At 52.0% G+C, this 20,789-nt stretch overlaps 1 protein-coding gene across 1 annotated transcript in view; it reads right to left on the reverse strand.

Annotated features, from left to right (window-relative positions):
* The window catches only part of L3MBTL3 (L3MBTL histone methyl-lysine binding protein 3), a 147,251-nt gene extending 139,910 nt beyond the window's left edge, over positions 1-7,341 (reverse strand). The window contains exon 1 of the mRNA XM_029057559.2: positions 7,116-7,341. Within this exon, the coding sequence (XP_028913392.1) occupies positions 7,116-7,282 (167 nt within the window). The 5' untranslated portion in view covers positions 7,283-7,341. The remainder of the gene's footprint in view (positions 1-7,115) is intronic.
* Positions 7,342-20,789: the final 13,448 nt, after the last annotated feature.

The following is a 20,789-nucleotide window of genomic DNA, read 5'->3' on the forward strand; positions in this document are numbered from 1 at the left end:
CATAGTAGGCGCTTAACAAATACCAACATTAATTAGAAGAGTGCTCTGCCACTTGTCAGCTGTGGGACTGTGGGCAACTCACTTCACTTCTCTGGGCCTCAGTTCCCTCATCTGTCCAATGGGGATGAAGCCTGTGAGCCTCACGTGGGACAACCTGACGACCCTGCATCTCCCCCAGTGCTTAGAACAGTGCCCTGCACATAGTAGGCGCTTAACAAATACCAACATTAATTAGAAGAGTGCTCTGCCACTTGTCAGCTGTGGGACTGTGGGCAACTCACTTCACTTCTCTGGGCCTCAGTTCCCTCATCTGTCCAATGGGGATGAAGCCTGTGAGCCTCACGTGGGACAACCTGACGACCCTGCATCTCCCCCAGCGCCTAGAACAGTGCCCTGCACATAGTAGGCGCTTAACAAATACCAACATTAATTAGAAGAGTGCTCTGCCACTTGTCAGCTGTGGGACTGTGGGCAACTCACTTCACTTCTCTGGGCCTCAGTTCCCTCATCTGTCCAATGGGGATGAAGCCTGTGAGCCTCACGTGGGACAACCTGACGACCCTGCATCTCCCCCAGCGCCTAGAACAGTGCCCTGCACATAGTAGGCGCTTAACAAATACCAACATTAATTAGAAGAGTGCTCTGCCACTTGTCAGCTGTGGGACTGTGGGCAACTCACTTCACTTCTCTGGGCCTCAGTTCCCTCATCTGTCCAATGGGGATGAAGCCTGTGAGCCTCACGAGGGACAACCTGACGACCCTGCATCACCCCCAACGCTTAGAACAGTGCCCTGCACATAGTAGTCGCTTAACAAATACCAACATTAATTAGAAGAGTGCTCTGCCACTTGTCAGCTGTGGGACTGTGGGCAACTCACTTCACTTCTCTGGGCCTCAGTTCCCTCATCTGTCCAATGGGGATGAAGCCTGTGAGCCTCACGTGGGACAACCTGACGACCCTGCATCACCCCCAACGCTTAGAACAGTGCCCTGCACATAGTAGTCGCTTAACAAATACCAACATTAATTAGAAGAGTGCTCTGCCACTTGTCAGCTGTGGGACTGTGGGCAACTCACTTCACTTCTCTGGGCTTCAGTTCCCTCATCTGTCCAATGGGGATGAAGCCTGTGAGCCTCACGAGGGACAACCTGACGACCCTGCATCTCCCCCAACGCTTAGAACAGTGCCCTGCACATAGTAGGTGCTTAACAAATACCAACATTAATTAGAAGAGTGCTCAGCACATAGTAAACGATTAACAAGCATCACTATTGTCACAGTGCTGCGCACCCAGCAAGCGCTCAAGAGAGGCCATGGGGCGGAGCCACCGCTAGAGGGCGCCCCGCCGCCAGGTTTGGGCCGGCGCGGTCGCCGCTGCAACTTCAAATTTTCTTTTCTTCCCCCCCGGGGAAAGACAAGCACACTCTCCCTCCTGCAGTCGGTGTTTCCTTTTTTCGAAAAACCTGGGGGTGGGAAAAACAAAAAGAGGAGGGCAAAACCAACCCCGCACCCCCCCCCAAAAAAAAAATCAAAAAAAACCCAGCAGACCTCCTCCCCACCCCAGGTCCTCCAACCTGGAGCCTGCACACTTTCTGCAAGAAGGGGAAGGGGGAATAAAGGGCAAAGCCACACTCCAAAAAAGAAAAGAAATCAAAAAACCCAAGCAGACCCCTTCCCCACCCCAGGCCCTCCAACCTAGAGAGGCTCGAGCCGGCAAACTTTCTGCAAGAAGGGGAGGGGGGAATAAAGGGCAAATCCACACTCCAAAAAATAAAATTAAAAAAAAAACCCAAGCAGACCCCCTCCCCACCCCAGGTCCTCCAACCTAGAGAGGCTCGAGCCTGCAAACTTTCTGCAAGAAGAGGAAGGGGGGAAAAAAGGGCAAAGCCACACTCCAAAAAAATAAAATAAATTAAAAAACCCAAGCAGACCCGCTCCCCACCCCAGGTCTTCCAACCTAGAGCGGCTGGAGCCTGCACACTTTCTGCAAGAAGGGGAAGGGGGAATAAAGGGCAAAGCCACACTCCAAAAAAGAAAATGAATCAAAAAACCCAAGCAGACCCCCTCCCCACCCCAGGTCCTCCAACCTAGAGCGGCTGGAGCCTGCAAACTTTCTGCAAGAAGGGGTGGGGGGAATAAAGGGCAAAGTCACACTCCAAAAAATAAAAGAAAATGAATCAAAAAACCCAAGCAGACCCCCTCCCCACCCCAGGTCCTCCAACCTAGAGAGGCTCGAGCCTGCAAACTTGCTACAAGAAGGGGAGGGGGGAGGGGAGGGGGAAAGGGCAAAGCCACACTCCAAAAATTAAAATGAATCAAAAAACCCAAGCAGACCCCTTCCCCACCCCAGGTCCTCCAACCTAGAAAGGCTCGAGCCTGCAAACTTCCTACAAGGGGGGGGAGGGCAAAGCCACACTCCAAAAAAGAAAAGGAATCAAAAAACCCAAGCAGACCCCTCCCCACCCCAAGCCCTCCAACCTAGGGCGGCTGGAGGCTGCAAACTTTCTAGCAGAGGGGGAGGGAAAAGGGCAAAACCAAGCCCCCCCCCAAAATGAAATAAATTAAAAACCCAAGCAGACCCCTTCCCCACCCCAGGCCCTCCAACCTAGTGAGGCTGGAGCCTGCAAACTTTCTAACAGAGGGGGAGGGAAAAAAAAACTCCAAAACACAAAATACATCAAAAAACCCAAACAGACCCCTCCCTACCCAAGACCCTCCAACCTAGAGCGGCTGGAGCCTGCAAACTTTTTACAAGAAGGAGTGGGGAAAAAGGAGAACCAAACCAAACCCCCAAAATAAAATAAAAAACGCAAGCAGACCCTTTCCCCACCCCAAACTCTCCAACCTAGAGCGGCTCAAGCCTGCAAACTTTCTACAAGATGGGCGGGGGGGGGGGGAACCCCAAACCCCAAAGAAATCAAATAAATTAAAAAACCCAAGGAGACCCCTCCCCACCCAAGACCCTCCAACCTAGCGCGGTTCAAGCCTGCAAACTTTCTACAAGAGAGGGAGGGGGAAAAAAAAAGGGGGGGAGGGGCAAAGCCAAACTCTGAAACATAAAATAAAGCAACAAACGCAAGCAGACCTCTTCCCCACCCCAGGCCCTCCAACCTAGAGCGGCTCAAACCTGCAAACTTTCTAGAAGAAGAGGAAAAAAGGGGCAAAACCAAACCCCCAAAATAAAACAAGTCAAAAAACCCAAGCCGGTCCCTCGTCCCACCCCAGGCCTTCCAACCCAGAGCGGCTCGGGCCTGCAAACTTTCTAGCAGAAGGGGAGGGAAAAAAAAACCCAACAAAACTCTCAAGTTGGTGGAGCGTTATTTCCCTGCTTGGTTATTTCGCCTTTCTCCACCCCTTCCCCCGGTGCCTTTTCCATCAAAAGATCTTTTTCCTCTCCGCTTTGGGGACATTCCCCCATTTCTCCTGGATCCTTTTTTTAAAAAATTTTTAATTTTTCCTGGCCGGACAGGGGATGGGGATGCGGGGGAAAGGTGGAGGGTGTTGGAGGAGGAGAGTTTGGGGGGTGCCAAGGGGTGGGGGGCAAAGGGGCCCCGGGCCCGGGAGAAAAAAGGGAGGGAAGGGTGTGGCCGGTCCTGCCCTCCGCAGGATTGTGCTGGAGGAGACGGATTCGAACCCAGCCCCCGCGGGTGGGAAGGGGGAACGGGGGAGCGGGACCCCCTCTCTCCCAACTTTCTCTCCCGCTCCGGCTGCGGGAGAGGGCGGCGTGGGTTGTGCGCTCACTCTGCGCCCAGCCCTCTTCCTCCGAGGCCGGGGAGGCCGAGGTGGTGGGTTCAAATCCCGCCCCCCCCAAGGAACTGGGTGGCTTTGGGGCCGGTCGCTTCCCTTCTCAGGGGATTTCGGCTGGAAAATGGGGAGGAAGGAAGACCGGGAGCCCCGCCTGGGATCCCCTCCCCTCCCCTGGCTGGAGACCCCACGCTTCCAACAGCGCTTGGCCCCAAATGCCACTTCTGTGATTCTCCGGGACGATCTGCTTTTCTCTTTCGGATCGTAAGACGTCCGAGCTTGGAATCGCCGCCCTCATAATAAAAAGTTTCGGTTCTCCGTTCTTTTCCGGGAGGGCGAGGGAGCCCGGTGCGAATCCCGCGCTTCCCACCCGCTCGCCTCCCGGCCGCCGCTCCGAGCCCCCGCACCCTCTGCCCACCCCCGGGGGCGTGTACACCAGTGTCCGCAGCCCCCTCGGGCCCCGGCCCGTGCACACGGGCGCGGACACGCGTGCACACGCGCGCGCACCTACACGAGCGCGCCCAGACTCCCACGCGTGCACCGGCACCCTCCTCCGCCTGCACGCGCGCGCGCGCGCCCATGCACACGCACCCGGGCCCGCGCGCGTGGAGACGCACGAGCGCGCGCGGACTCCCACGCGTGCACAGGCACCCTCCTCCGCCTGCGCGCGCGCGCGCACACACACGCGTACACACACGCACCCGCGCGGGTACACATGTACCCGCGCGCGCGCGCACAGATGCACCCGTGTACCCATGCACCCGCGCGCGCGCACACACACGAGCGCGCACAGACTCTCGCGCGGGCCCAGGCACGCTCATCCGCCTGCACACGCGCGTGCACGCGCTTCGCAAGCTGGGCGACTCTGGGCGAGTCCGTGGGGGCCCCGGCCCGCGCCCGACCTCCTCCTCCTCCTCCTCCTCCTCCTCGACGTTCAGCTCACTGGTCGTCCCAACGCCCTCCTCGCCAGCAGCAGCAGCAGCAGCATCACAAACACCCGCACCGTCAGGCCCCGGGGCGCGTGCACGCGCGCGCGCACGGGGGAACACGCGCGCTCGAGCGCGCACGGTAGCGCAGCCTCGCGCGCTCCCATACGCGCGGGGGGGGGGGACCCGGCACATGCGCGGGCGCACACAAGGACACGCGCGCGCACACAAGCGCGCACATCCGCGCGGGCACAGACAAACGCGCGCACCCGCGCGGGGGGGGGGGGACCCGGCACATGCGCGGGCGCACACAAGGACGCGCGCGCACACAAGGACGCGCGCACACACAAGCTCGCGCACCCGCACGCGCAGGGGGGCGCACATGCGCGTGCGCACACAAGCGCGCGCGGAGGCACAAGCGCGCGCAGAGGTACACGCACGCGTCCACACGGGGCCACGCACGCGCGCACAGGGGGCGCGCGCGCGTCCACACGGGACGACGCACGCGCGCACAAACGCCCGCGGGCGCCCGCAGCCGCCCCCCCCCCCCCCCCGGGCACACGGGCGCGTACACGCGGGCACACGGGGGGGGGCGGCGCGTCCACCCGGGGCCACGCGCTGAGGGGCACACGCGCTCACGGGCACCCGGGCGCGTCCACCGAGGTACACGGGCGCGTGCATCCGGGCACGCGCGCGCGCAGCGGCAGAGGCCTTGGTCCGGTGGAGGGCGGGGGGGGGGGAGGGGGGGTGCGGAGCGCCGACCCGGGGCTTCTCCCGGCGGCAGGTCCTTCTGCCCGCACACTTGGCGGCTGCGGGGGGGGTTGGGTGCGGGGCTTTTTCCCCGCAACTTTCCCAAAATGGCGGAAATTGGAGCGGCTCGATCTTAAATTCTCACCGGCGGCCGACGGGGGAGAAGAACATGCGGGGCGCCCCCCCCCCCCCAGCCCCCCTCCCTCCCCCGCGTGTACACGCGCGCCCACGGAGCCGGACGGGTGCGGGGTGTCGCGGAGCCGCCTCCCCCCGCCTCACCGTAGCGCTCCGCACAAAGGCCCCGGAGAAGCCCCCCCCCCCCGCCGCCGGAGCGCTTAGGTGCGGGTCCCGCACGCAGCCTTGCGACTCCCCCCCCCTCCCCAAAAGGGGAAAAAGCCGCCCCTACCCCCGGGCAGAGAGACCAAATAAAATGCAACACGGACGCATCCTGGCAACTCCCCCCTTCCCCCCCCCCCCGTCCCCAAAAGGGGAAAAAGCTGCCCCCTTTTTGCCCGTGCAAAGGGACTAAAGGAGATCCAAAACGGACGCATCCTGGCAACTCCCCCCTTTCCTCCCCCCAAAAGGGGAAAAGACAGCCCCCCTCCCCCGTGCAAAGAGACAAAATACAAAAAAAGGACGCATCCTCGCAACTCCCCCCCTCCCCCCCAAAAGGGGGAAAAAGCAGCCCCCCCCTTCCCCGTGCAAAAGAGACTAAATGAAAGGCAAAAAGGACGCATCCCGGCAACTCCCTCCCCCCCAAAAGGGGGGGAAAGCAGCCCCCCTCCCCCGCCCAAAGAGACAAAATACAAAAAGGACGCATCTTTGCAACTCCCCCCTCCCCCCCCCCAGGGAAAAAGCAGCCTCCCTCCCCCGTGCGAAGAGACAAAACACCCAAAGGACGCATCCTCGCAACTCCTCCCTCCCCCCAAAAGAGGAAAAAAGCAGCCCCCCGCGCAAAGAGACGAAATAAAATACAAAAAAAAAGACGCATCCTCGCAACTCCCCCCCTCTCCCCCCAAAGGGGAAAGCAGCCTCCTCCCCCGTGCAGAGAGACAAAATACAAAAAGGACGCATCCTCGCAACTCCCCCCTGCCCCCCCAAAGGGGGGAAAAGCAGCCCCCCGTGCAAAGAGACGAACTAAAATGCAAAAAGGACGCATCCTGGCAACTCCCCCCTCCCCCCAAGGGGGGAAAAAGCAGCCCTCCCCCTTGCAAAGGGAGAAAATAAAATACAAAAGCCTCCCCGCCGCCCCCCTCTCGCTGCCTTTTGTTCCGCTTTTGCACACCCACACACCCTGCCCAGGAGGGAGATGCCCACAGACCCCCTCCCCCCACCAGCCACTTTTGGAGTCCCACTAGCCCACCCCACCCCCCCACCCCAATTTTCTTTTCGCTCCCACCTCCAGGCCGGGGGGGAAGTTTCCCGGTCGCTCCCAAGGCCGGGAGAAGTGAGGCCGGAGCTTTCCCCCTCCTCCTCCTCCTCCTCCTTTTTCCCCGCTGCAGAGCTGGGTGCGCTTCTTCTTCTTCTTCTTTTCTTTTTTTCTTTTTCCACCCCCCTCTCTAGAGCTCGAAGATTTTTAACTTTCAGCTGCAGAGGCGAAACCAAAACAACGCCTAAAAAAAAGAAAACAACCCCCCCAAAAAAGCCAGTCCTTCCCCCCTCCACCCCCCATAATGCAGGGGTTGGGCACCTACGGATCTCCGGGCGAAGGTGCGGGTGGACCAGAGGAGCCGCTTCTCGGCCCCAAATTGTGTCTCTCTCTTTTTTTCTTCTTCTTCTTCTTCTTCTTCTTCTTCTTCTTCTTCTTCGTCTCACGAGTAAGTCCTGACAAATGGTCCAGGGCTGCCGGTGCACTGCGCATGTGCGCGGCCGGGCTGGGCTGGGGAGAGGGGGAAACTGCGCTGCTGCTCTTGCTCCTTCTCCTACTCCTCCTGCTCCTTCTCTTACTCCTGCTCCTACTCCTCTTTCTCCTTTTCCTCCTGCTGCTGCCCCTACTCCTCCTGCTGCTGCTCCTACTCCTGCTGCTCCTGCTCCTTCTCCTACTTCTCCTGCTGCTGCTTCTTCTCCTGCTCCACCTGCTGCTGTTCCTGCTGCTCCTTCTCCTGCCCCTGCTCCTCCTGCTCCTTCTCCTCCTTCTCCTCCTGCTGCTGCCCCTACTTCTCCTGCTGCTGCTTCTTCTCCTGCTCCACCTGCTGCTGTTCCTGCTGCTCCTTCTCCTGCCCCTGCTCCTCCTGCTCCTTCTCCTCCTTCTCCTCCTGCTGCTGCTGCCCCTACTCCTCCTGCTGCTCCTGCTCCTCCTGCTGCCCCTACTTCTCCTGCTCCTACTGCTGCTCCTGCTCCTGCTGCTGCCCCTGCTCCTTCTCCTACTTCTCCTACTCCTCCTGCTGCTGCTTCTTCTCCTGCTCTTGCTCCTCCTGCTGCTCCTACTCCTGCTCCTCCTCCTCCTGCTCCTCCTCCTCCTGCTGCTTCTCCTGCTCCTCCTGCTGCTGCCCCTGCTCCTTCTCCTACTTCTCCTACTCCTCCTGCTGCTGCTGCTTCTCCTGCTCTTGCTCCTCCTGCTGCTCCTACTCCTGCTCCTCCTCCTCCTGCTCCTCCTCCTGCTCCTCCTCCTCCTGCTCCTCCTGCTGCTGCCCCTGCTCCTGCTCCTACTTCTCCTACTCCTCCTGCTGCTGCTGCTTCTCCTGCTCTTGCTCCTCCTGCTGCTCCTACTCCTGCTCCTCCTCCTCCTGCTCCTACTCCTGCTGCTCCTGCTCCTCCTGCTGCTGCCCCTGCTCCTTCTCCTACTTCTCCTACTCCTCCTGCTGCTGCTTCTTCTCCTGCTCTTGCTCCTCCTGCTGCTCCTACTCCTGCTCCTCCTCCTCCTGCTCCTGCTCCTCCTGCTGCTTCTCCTGCTCCTCCTGCTGCTGCCCCTGCTCCTTCTCCTACTTCTCCTACTCCTCCTGCTGCTGCTGCTTCTCCTGCTCTTGCTCCTCCTGCTGCTCCTACTCCTGCTCCTACTCCTGCCGCTTCTCCTGCGCCTCCTCCTGCTGCTCCTGCTCCTCCTGCTGCTGCCCCTGCTCCTTCTCCTACTTCTCCTACTCCTCCTGCTGCTGCTTCTTCTCCTGCTCTTGCTTCTCCTGCTGCTCCTACTCCTGCTCCTACTCCTCCTGCTCCTACGCCTCCTGCTGCTTCTCCTGCGCCTCCTCCTGCTGCTCCTCCTGCTCCTCCTGCTCCTACTCCTCCTCCTCCACTGAATACTCCTCCTGCTACTCCTGCTCCTTCTCCTACTCCTCCTGCTTCTCCTACTCCTCCTGCTGCTGCTGCTTCTCCTGCTGCTCCTCCTCCTCCTGCTCCACCTGCTGCTGTTCCAGCTGCACCTTCTCCTGCTCCTCCTGCTGCTACTCCTGCAACCCCCCACCACCACTGTTACCCCTGCTGGCGGCCTCTCTCCTCCTTCCCCCTCACTCTCGCTACAGCGCCTTCACCCCTGGAAAGAATCAGTGTCGAGCCCCAGTTGCCCGCAATTATTCCTTCAGGTGCACTGGCCCAAGTCCTACCTCTGGCCTGGAATGGCCTCCCGCCTCACATCTGCCAAACTAGCTCTCTTCCCCCACCTTCAAAGCCCTACTAAGAGCTCACCTTCTCCTGGAGGCCTTCCCAGGCTGAGCCCCCCTTTTTCTCTGCTCCTGTTCCTCCTCTCCCCATCGTCCCTGCTCCCTCCCTCTGCTTTACCCCCTTCCCCGCCCCACAGAACTTGTATATATTTGTCCACATCCATTATTCTATTTGATTAATGATGTGGATATAGCTAGAATTCTACATCTATTTTGATGCTATGGATCATAGTTATGGTGTTTAAGTGCTTACTGTGTGCCAGGCACTGAGGTAGATACAAGCAAATCGAGTTGGACACAGCCCCTGTCTCGTGGGGCTCACAGTGTCAATCCCCATTTTGCAGAAGAGATAACTGAGGCCCAGAGAAGTAAAGCGACTTGCCCAAGGTCACACAGCAGACAAGCGGAGGATCTGGGACTAGAACCCATGACCGTCCAACTCCCAGGCCTGTGCTCTATCCACACCTCGCTGTTTCTCATAAGTCTGTCTGCTTGTTTTGTTGTCTGCCTCCCCCTTCTAGACTGTGAGCCCGTTGTTGGGTAGGGCCTGTCTCTATCTGTTGCCGAATTGCACTTTCCAAACAGTTTTAGTACAGTAAGTGCTCCATAAATATGATTGAATGCTCTGCACACAGTAAGCGCTCAGTAAATATGATTGACTGAATGAATGAATTAATCTTTTCCTCCCACTCTAATTTCTGCCTTTGGCTCCATCCGCCCAGTCTAAGGGACCAGTGAAAACCAAAGAGGAGTGCTCAGGCTGTAGCTTCCTTTATATGCTGCTTTTTTTTTTTTTAACTTCACCGGTCAAATAAATATTCTTGGGATGGATCCACCGTGGACGGTTATGAAACATAAGCATCGATCTTTAAGAGTGTTGGTACGTATGTGTGGATAATCTTGTGCCCGCCCTACGGAGGAACTGTCAGTCCAAGGTGCAGCGGATGAGAGGATGACGGAAAAGAAAGTTTTGAGTTATTAGGTTCTTCGGTCTGAATAGGTGTGGGTTAAAATGTGAACCTGCCACTCGCGGGTTCTTAGGTTGGGTCTTTTTATTGAAATGTGAATCATTTCAGGAGTCGCTACTTCCAAAGTGCTTTCGAGGTTCAGAGAACACAACTTAGAAATCAATATTTTAAGGGGCTGAGAGACAATAAACGGCATGAAAGTGAGCATTGTATTGAAAGTGTTTATTCCTGGACCCAAAGATAACTGGCTATAAAATCCTAAAGCTAGAAATGCTGAACACCCTAAAGACATCAAAACTGGATCGAGACCGAACTGAATTTCGTATTAAGAGCTTATCCCTCTTAGGGAGCGTGTCTTCTTTTAGGCAGGTCAGTTACTCTCTCTCTATAAAACTACAGGCCCATTTGAAAATGAATAAAAAAAAATTTCTATTGCTGTTAAATATTTGCTTGCTAACAACGCACCACATTTTTACTATAGTATCCCGAGATGGTGAGGAAGCATGATTTCCAGCATAAAGTACTACCAACCTTGTCCCCCACTGTACTAGAACTATTCTTGGTCATCACCTGTCAAGATACATTCATGCAATCGTATGTATTGAGCGCTTACTATGTGCAGAGCACTGTACTAAGAGCTTGGAATGTACAATTCGGCAACAGAGACCCTCCCTGCCCAACAACGGGCTCAGAGTCTATCTGTCTTGAATCAGGGCAGGAAATGAAAATTGCATACTTTCTTTAAAGTCATAAAACGAACCTCAAGTATGCTGAACCCTGTTTTAAACCCTGTTTTAAGATGCGAGATAACCAGGTTGGAACAGTCCCTGGCCCCCATGGGGCTCAAAATCCAAAGGGAAGAGAGAGCTGGTGTTGAATCCCCATGTTATAGATGCAAAAAACTGAGGCACAGAGAAAATAAGTGTCCAACGTCACACGATGGGAGAGTGGCAGTATCATGATTAGAACTCAAGGCCACAGACTCCCAGGCCTGTGCTCTTTCCACTGGGGCACGAGGCTTCATTTCCTTAGTGAAGTCGATGCTTAAGGTGGAGAGGGGAGAAGAGCGTTGGCATCCCTATTGACTAGAGGATAGATTGCCTTCAGTGGTCAGCCATCAAGCACACATATAATAATAATAATGTTGGTATGTGTTAAGCGCTTACTATTTGCAGAGCACTGTTCTAAGCGCTGGGGGAGATACAGGCTCATCAGGTGGTCCCACGTGAGGCTCACAGTTAATCCCCATTTTACAGATGAGGTAAATGAGGCACAGTGAAGTGAAGTGACTTGCCCACAGTCACACAGCTGACAAGTGGCAGAGCTGGGAGTCAAACCCATGACCTCTGACTCCGAAGCCCAGGCTCTTTCCACTGAGCCATGCTGCTTCCCTATAATTATGGTATTTGTTAGGCACTTAACTCTGTGCCAAGCACTGTACTAAGCTGTGGGGGAGATACAAGATTCAGATTGGACACAGGCCCTGTCCCACATGGGGCTTACAATCTCAGGAGAGGGAGTAGAATCGAATCCCCATTTTACAGATGAGGAAACTGGGGCACAGAGAAGCTGAGCGACTTGCCCAACGTCACACAGCAGACAACTGGCGGAGCAGGATTTAGAAGCCGGGTCGTCTGACTCCCAGGCGTGTGCTCATTCCACTACACCACACTGCTTCCCCATGCTGAACATGCTTCTGTATATCTGGCCAGCAAATACATTGAAATAATTCCCATAAGATTGAGAAGGGAGAGAGGGTCCAAGACACCCATTGCATCAGTCCCTTCCACCACACCTCGTCCTCTAAGTTTTGCCCCTGCCCGTGGGTCCTCAAAGGGCCAGGGAGAGGGACAAATCAGAGTTGGCTGGAGATGCCAAGATGTTTAGAGATGGCCTCTGTCATTGACGGCAGCAGATCGTTAGTGGTTGTTGGGGGCTGAGGGCAGGGTGGCGTGGGAAGGACTCTGCATGGGCTCAGATTGACTTTCAGCTCAGCCCCGCCAAAAAAAGTTCAGCTCAATCGTACTTGACTGGCCTGCTTTAACCAGTGCTCCCCATTTCAGGTTGGGGACCATTGTGGGAAGGGAATGTGTCCATTTATTGTTATATTGTGCTTTCCCAAGCGCTGAATACTGTGCTCGGCACACAGTAAGCGCTCATAAATACGACAGAATGAATGGCTGAATGAGTGAGTGAATGAATGAATGAATGAATGAATGAATGAATGAATGAATGAATGAGCTCACTGTGGGCAGGGAATGTGCCTGTTGCATTGTTACATTGTACTCTCCCTAGCGCTTAGTACAGTGCTCTTCACCTAGTAAGCGTTCAATAAATGCAATTGACTGACTGGAGCGGAGATACTGGGAACAACCATGTTGTCCATTGCTCATGGGATTGAGAGTCCCACCAGCCAACAGGGATAGTGTGTAGTCAACAGCAACACCAGGCCTGAATCACAACCCTGATCTCTCTCCCCACCCTCACCTGCAGAAAGAGGGAGTTCAGTGCTCCTCTGGACCTCGGCTGAGGCTCAGCTGAGCACAAGGCCCAGCTGGGGCATATCAGGCTGGACCGGGCCAAATTTACTTGGTCTGTAAGGGAAGATAGCAAGGATACATGAAAACTATAAATAATCTGTTTAATAGGCTTCTATCATTCCTTCTCTCCGTTCCCTCCCCCAAGAGCCTCAACTAAAAGGCCTAATGTTCTAATCTGAATTTTTCTCTCTATGAAAAATGAGCTGTAAGCAAGCCAGAAGGGGAGAGCGAGAGATTCTCTCAAAATCTACCCCTTCCACCTGTAGCTCTGTCTCCTCCCCTTCGCACCTGAGCAAAACTACAGCCCCCTCGTCTCTTCTTTCTCAAACTGCCATCTAAAGCCATTCAGTGTCCAGTGGCATTTTCCCCACTGTTTCAACCCTACTCGGGTATCCCCTATCCTAAAAAAAAGTTGCCTTGACCACACAGCTCCCTCCAGTTATCACCCCATCTCCCTGCTACCATTACTCTCCAAACTCCTTGTATACACCCACTGCCTCCATTTCTCCCCTGCAAGTCTCTCCTCGATCCCTTCCAATCTGGCTTTCGCCCCCTTTCCTCCACCGAAACTGCCCTCTCTAAAGTCACCCGAGATCGCCTTCTTGGCAAATTCCCAGGTCCTCTACCCCACCCTAATCCTCCTAAACCTCTCAGCTGCCTTCGACACTGTGGAGCATCCCTTTCTCCTGGAAGTATTACACAAACTTGGCTTCATTGACACTGTTCTCTGCTGGCTTTCCTATCTCTCTGACTTCTCATCCCCAGTCTCTTTCGCAGGCTCCTCCTCTGCCTCTCTCGCTCTAATAGTGGCAGTCCCCCAGAGCTCTGTTCTGGGTCCCCTTCTCCATCTTCACCCATTCCCTAGGAGAACTCCTGCATTCCATCAGTTTCCACTTCCATCTCCACATAGATGATTCCCAAATCTTCCTCTCCAGCCCTGACCTCTCTCCTTTTCTGCAGTCTCACATTTCTTCCTGACTTCAGGACATCTCTATTCAGGTGTCCCACCAACACCTCAAACTTAGCATGTCCAAAACACAACTCTTCACCTTCCCGTCCAATGCCTGTCCTTCCCCCGATTTTCTGATCACTGTAGACAACATCACTATCTTCCATGTCCCATAAATCCTTAATCCTGGCATTATCCTCCACTCATTTCTCATTCAACGCACATAGGCAATCTGTCTCCAAATCCCATCCATTCTACCTTCACAGCATTGCTAAAATCTTCCCTTTCCTCTCCATCCAAACTGCTGCCACGCTGATCCAAGCACTTATTCATTCATTCATTCATTCAATAGTATTTATTGAGCGCTTACTATGTGCAGAGCACTGGACTAAGCACTTGGAATGTACAAATCGGTAACAGATAGAGACAGTCCCTGCCCTTTGACGGGCTTACAGTCTAATCGGGGGAGACAGAAAGAAACAATAGCAAATAATTAGAATCAAGGGGATGGACATCTCATTAAAACAATAGCAAATAAATAGAATCAAGATGATGTACATCTCATTAACAAAATAAATAGGGTAATGAAAATATATACAGTGGAGCAGACAAGTACAGTGCTGAGGGGAAGGGAGAGGGGCAGGAGCAGAGGGAAAAGGGGGAAAAGAGGGCTTAGCTGAGGAGAGGTGAATGTGGGGGGGTAGAGGGGGAGCAGAGGGAGCAGAGAGAAAAGGGGGAGCTCAGCCTGGGAAGACCTCTTGGAGGAGGTGAGCTTCAAGTAGGGTTTTGAAGAGGGGAAGAGAATTAGTTCGGCGGAGGTGAGGAGCGAGGGCGCTCCAGGACCGGGGGAGGACGTGGCCCACTTAGCCTGTCCCACCTTGACTACTGCATCTGCCTCCTCGCTGACCTCCCGGCCTCCATCCCTCCTCTCTCCAGTCCATATTTCACTAAGGCTACCTAGATCATTTTTCTGGAAAAAAAAAACAACATTCTGTTCACATCTCCCCACTCCTCACAAACCTCCAACGGTTTCCCATCCACCTCCGCATCAAACAGAAACTCCTTACTGTAGACTTTTAAAGTGTTTAATCAGCTCGCCCCCTCCTATTTTACCACGCTGATTTTCTGCTACTCCCCAGCCTGCACACTCTGCTCCTCCAATGCTAACCTACTCACTGTGCCTCATTCTCATCTATCTCACCGCTGAGTCCTTGCCCACGTCCTCCCTCTGGCCTGGAATTCCCTTCTCCACTCTCCCCAGCTTCAGAGCTTTATTACATCTCCAGAGGCCTTCCCGCAACTAAATCTTCATTTCCTCTACCCCATCTTCCTTTCTGGTCCATCTGGGCATTTGGATCGGTCCCCAACTTTGTTGTATTGAACTCTCCAAGCACTTGATACCGCACACAATAAGTGCTCAATAAATACCGTTGATTGATCAATTAATTGATGAGTTAGCTGCAAAGTTACTAATCCCTGGATAATCCAAAACTTGATTTCATATCACTTTCACAATCTGATTTTGAATTTCAGCTCTTAGAACGGTGCTGGGAACACAATAAGCATCTAACGAATGCCACAATTATGATCACCCTCTCTAGGCAGTACACTTAAGGTAACAGATTGCCCCAAAATATAATTTGTATCGTCTCAGAGCAATGCTTTCTGAGCTTCTCTATTCAAAATCTGAACATGCTGAGCTCCTCTACACATGTAAGAGAAGTCCATTGTACTTTTTCTTTCTTAACCAGTGAACAGCTGTTACATTTCTAAATTTCTCTCTCTACTTTCTAAATTCATTTTCCATAAAAATCTGCACCTTGTCCCTCAAGCCTACTCTTACATGTTTGTTATGGAGCATAATGAACAATGACATTTAAAATTAGAAGTGAAAGAGGCCTCGTTTTTCCCATTCTCTCTTTCCCTGTAACATCGTATTAGATACAGACTAACTTTCATGAATTCTGATTTTATTGGGTGTGTGCATTTTAGAAAATCAATCGTTTTGTGCAAAAGGAGAATTTAATGAGATATTCATGTGTTCATCGTATCAGCCTCCTTTAGGAATTCATGACCATTAATCTTGGGCCTGCTACATGCCATTTCCTTGAGGTTTCCAAATATCCTTCCTCACTTTTTGCTTCTTCTCCCTTCTCTGTTGTCACTTTCTCCCATTTTGGTGTTGGCAGTCCATTTTCAAGGCCTGGGACGTGACATCTCTAATTATATAATTCTAAACCAAACTAGTGTTAGTGCCCCCTTTTAAGCAGTGAGTTTTACATGTTTAAATAAATGTTGACTCTTGACTACTGCAGCGTGGCTCAGTGGAAAGAGCACGGGCTTTGGAGTCAGGGCTCATGAGTTTGAATCCCAGCTCTGCCACTTGTCGGCTGTGTGACTGAGGGCAAGTCACTTAACTTCTCTGTGCCTCAGTTCCCTCATCTGTAAAATGGGGATTAAGACTGTGAGCCCCACGTGGGACAACCTGATTCCCCTATGTCTACCCCAGCGCTTAGAACAGTGCTCGGCACATAGTAAGCGCTTAACAAATACCAACATTATTATTATTATTATTATTATTTTTCATTCAAATTCTTTTCCTTCATTTCCTGTTGCCCAAGGTGTAAATCCCAAATTTACATTAATTTGGCCCAGATTCTCATTGTTGATATTTATAACTGTTGAATGTCATCTTCCAGATAATATTCCAGCATCACTGAAGTAACGTTCTCAAGCAGAATGCTTCTTAGAATGCTGATCATCTTCCCTTACAAAAATTCTGAGGAAGAATAACGTATTCACCAAATAAGGAAAATGATGGGTACGTACGTTAGAGGTGAAAACAAAGATCATTCTTCTGATTCCATGGTAATCCTTTGCATCCCATTTAGAAAGAACTTTCCCATTACAGCCAATAACATTGCATGTTGAGTCGTATCTCCAGTTTAAAGATGGAAAAAACTAAGGTTCAGAGAAGTTATAGGCATCCGCAAAGAGAAGAGATACAGAAACAGTAGTCTTCAAAGGAAAGTGGGGATGTTGCCAAAGAGAAAGACACTGCAGGACAATGGACCAAATTCTAGATGGAGAAATGAAAGGAAAGTTCATCATTTTCTTTTTGCCCACATGTTTCCACCTAACCCAGTCTTCCCCTGACTAAATAACTGGAAGCCCCTTAGCACGGGCTGCTGTACAGAGGCAGAGAGAAGTGTAGATTTGGATAATGATCGAGCCAATGTGATTAATAGAAAATGCAAGTCATTTAATTAATTAATCAATCATATTTATTGAGTGCTCACTGTGAGCAGAGCACTGTACTAAGTGCCTGGGAGAGTACAGCATACAACAGAGTTGGTAGACATGTTCCCTGTCCACAACAAACTTATTTAATGCCAGAGAACCTCCCTGAAGAGTTCTAGGGACAACTGGACAGAAATCTTAGCAAACGAATATGAATTTTGTATCCAAAATTTGGAATTTCTACATCAGGGATGCACAACATGTGTGGCAGAGGAACCAAACACAGTGAAAATTTTTTGTAGGTTTTGTGCCAAACATTTAATTTCAAAACACATTAACATAGTTCACTTTATTGGGAATCTAATGTTTTAGAGTAGCCACGTCTGCTATCTCTGTACAGTGTCCACCTGGTGGTTGCTGGAGCAGATGGGCATACAGAATTCGTGGGACCAGGACTTACTAGTTTTACAGGGTCTTCAAGTGAAATGTGATGTGTGCGGTGCACAGTAAAATGTTAGAGAAGCAGCGTGGCTTAGCGGCAAGAGCAGACTTGGGAGTCAGAGGATCTGGGTTTTAACCCTGGCTCTGCCACTTGTTTGCTGTGTGACTTTGGGCAAACCACTCAACTTCCCTGTGCCTTAGTTACCTCATCTGTAAAATGGGGATTAAGACTATGAACTCCACGTGGGGCAACCTGATTACCTTTTTCTACCACAGCACTTAGAACAGTGCTTGGTACATAGTAAGTGCTTAACAAATACCATAATTATCATTATTATTATTATTATTATTATCATCACTGAGTCACATGGCTGATTAACAGCAACAGCCATTGCTGCTAGTAGGGAGAATGAGAGGAAAAGGATCAGGGAGTTGGGGAGAATGGGGTTGAGTGATGAGGAGAAGGAAGGAAAGGGAGGGGAAAGGAAGGAAAGGGAAAGGAAAAGGGAGGGGAAGGTGAGAGGAAGGGAAGAAAAGGAGAAGGGAAGGAAAGGAAAAGGGAAGGGGAAAGGGAAGGGAAGGGGAAGGAGAAAAGGAAGGGAAAAGAACAGGGGAACTCCTGGCACTGTCAGAGTTTAGTCATCTCCTCCTTCCCTCCCCTCTCTGACTCTCCCCTTTCCTCCCGTTTCCTCAGTCCAAGAATGTGAAACAACTGCACCCACAGAGTAGGCTGTTTTTGTCTGTCTGTCTACCCCGATTAGACTGTGAGCCCATCCGTCATTGGGCAGGGATTGTCTCTATCTGTTGCCGAATTGTACATTCCAAGCACTTAGTACAGTGCTCTGCACATAGTTAGCGCTCAATAAATACTAATGAATGAATGAATAGGCATGAACAGCAGTGGTCAGCTCTTGACTCAGGAACTGAGCCCCTCCCCCAGGGAGCCTGCTGTAAGTTCTCAGGGGACAGGGGCCCTCTAGTCTTCCCACCACAGAGCATAACACCATCCCTTCATCATCCATAGCCAGGGAAAAGTTTGGGTTGGGCTGCTCAACTATGGGGATGGGGATGGGGGGCTTTTCTGAGACCTGCTTCAGCCCCACTCCCACCAAACTCCTGGCCTCAAGCCTCCTCCTCCTCCCAAATGAGTATCCAGGAACTTCCAAGGTGGGTGGGTATTCCCCTTGGCAAATAGGCAGAGACTCCTTGCCCTAGTTCTCCAGGCACTGACCTTGGGCCGCTGTCCGGCTCCTGTGTCTCTTCTGTCTTGGGCCCCAGATTCCCACCATCTGCTTCTAGACTGTAAGCTCACTGTGGGCAGGGAATGTGTCTGTTTATTGTTATATTGTACTCTCTCAAACAGTACAGCGCTCTGCACACAGTAAGCGCTTAATAAATACGATTGAATGAATGAATGAATGAATGAATGAATGAATGAATGAATGAGCAGCTGTAACTGGGCAAGAATTCCCTGGTCCGAACACTACAAAGTAGACGGACAGAGCAGCATGGGTCCAGCCCCACCTGGGACTTCCTGACAGGTGCCGGAGTCCCTCGGGGACTCGGAGGCAGGAGCCCAGGTCCATGAGCTTGAGTGTCAATGCACAGCTGCCCCGCCCACCGGGGACTTCTGGTGAACTGCCTGGTTCCTCAGACATTCGGAGGATGCCTATTTCTAATTCCCCATATGCTCTATCCCCTGCCTGCGCTGTGGATGGGTCAGATAGAGCCCAGCAGCCTCGAGCCATCCTCTTTGGGTTTTAGGGAAGTCACAGCAGTGGTGCTGTGCACAGCAATAGCCAACCCCATCTTCTAGTCAGTCAACCATGTTCATTGAGCGCTTACTGTGTACAAAGCACTGTAGTAAGCACTTGGTAGAGTACAACACAGCAATTAACAGACACATTCCCTGCCTACAATGAGCTTACAGTCTAGAAGGGGAGACAGACATTAATCTAAATACTTAAATGACAGATATGTACATAAGAGCTAAGGGACTGTGGGGGGATGGATAAGGGTGATGCAGAAGGGAGACGGAGAAGAAAGGAGGGCTTAGTCAGCGAAGGCCTCTTGGAAGAGACGTGCCTTCAATAAGGCTTTGAAGCTAGGGAGAGTAATTGTATGGTGGATATGAGGATGGAGGGCGTTCCAGGCCAGAGGCAGGACGTAGGCAAGATTGTTGACAAGATAGATGAGATTGAGGTACAGTGGGAACGTTAGCGTTAGAGGAGTGAAGTATGCGGACTGCACTGCAATAGATGAGTAGTGAGGTTAGGTAGAAGGGAGCAAGGTGATTGAGTGCTTTAAAGCCAACGGGTGAGGAGTTTCTATCTGAAGGGTGTTTAGCAGGCTCCCCCCACTAGCCTGAAGGCCAGATGGTAGCTTTAAATGTCTCACTTCCACCCCCATGATTAGAGAATCACATTTGGTTCCAAGAAGAGCCAGGTATGACTCCCAAGCCACAGGACATAGACTCCTGGCCTACATTATCAGCGTGGCTCAGTGGAAAGAGCACGGGTTTTGGAGTCAGAGGTCATGAGTTTGAATCCCAGCTCTGCCACTTGTCAGCTGTGTGACTGTGGGCAAGTCACTTCACTTCTCTGTGCCTCAGTTCCCTCATCTGTAAAATGGGGATTAAGACTGTGAGCCCCATGTGGGACAACCTGATTCCCCTGTGGCTACCCCAGCACTTAGAACGGTGCTCTGCACATAGTAAGCGCTTAACAAATACCAACATCATTATTATTATTATTATTATTATCACTGTTCCAAAAAGCCACATGACAGCATATGCATAGATTCATTCATTCTTTCCATAGTATTTATTGAGCGCATAGTATGTGCAGAGCACTGTACTAAATGCTTGGAATGTACAATTCGGCAACAGATAGAGGCAATCTCTGCCCCGATAACACCCAACATATCTATGCAGCATGTGGATACACAAAATCAAAATCAAATTCTCACCTTCAAATCCTAATTTTCTCAGAAATCAACAACACAAATAATGGAATTATTAGGTTATATTAATGGCCCACCCAATCTGGGACTCAATCATCAAAAATGGGATGCTTGACTAATTATTATAATGGTATTTGTTAAGTGTTTAATATGTGTCAAGTCGTGTTCTAAGATCTGGTTAGGTAGAAGATAATCAGGTCAGACACAGTCCCTCTTCCACATGGGGCTTAAAATTTAAGTAGGAAAAAAATAGTATTTAATCCCCATTTTACTGTTGAGGTAAATGAGGCACAGAGAATTTTAGTGACTTGCCCAAGGTCACATAGCAGGCAAGTGGCAGAGCCGTGATGAGAACCCTGGTCCTCTAGCTGTCAAGCCCACACTCTTTCCACTAAGCCACGATGCTTCTCATGAACTTTCTTGAAGCAACAGTGTGGTTTAGTGGATAGAGCCCAGGTTTGGGAGTCAGAAGGACCCGGTTTCTAAACCCAGGTCTGTTATTTGTCTGCTGGATGATCTTGGGCAAATCACTTAACTTCTCTGTGACTTAGTTCCCTCATCTGTGAAAATGGGAATTAAGACTGTGAGCCCCTTATGGGACCTGGACTGTGCCCACTCAATTATCTTGTATCTACCCTAGCACTTAGAACAATGCCTGCCACTTAGTAAGCACTAA

This window comes from Ornithorhynchus anatinus, chromosome 2 (assembly GCF_004115215.2).
Source record: "Ornithorhynchus anatinus isolate Pmale09 chromosome 2, mOrnAna1.pri.v4, whole genome shotgun sequence".
NCBI classification, from domain to species: Eukaryota; Metazoa; Chordata; class Mammalia; order Monotremata; family Ornithorhynchidae; genus Ornithorhynchus; species Ornithorhynchus anatinus.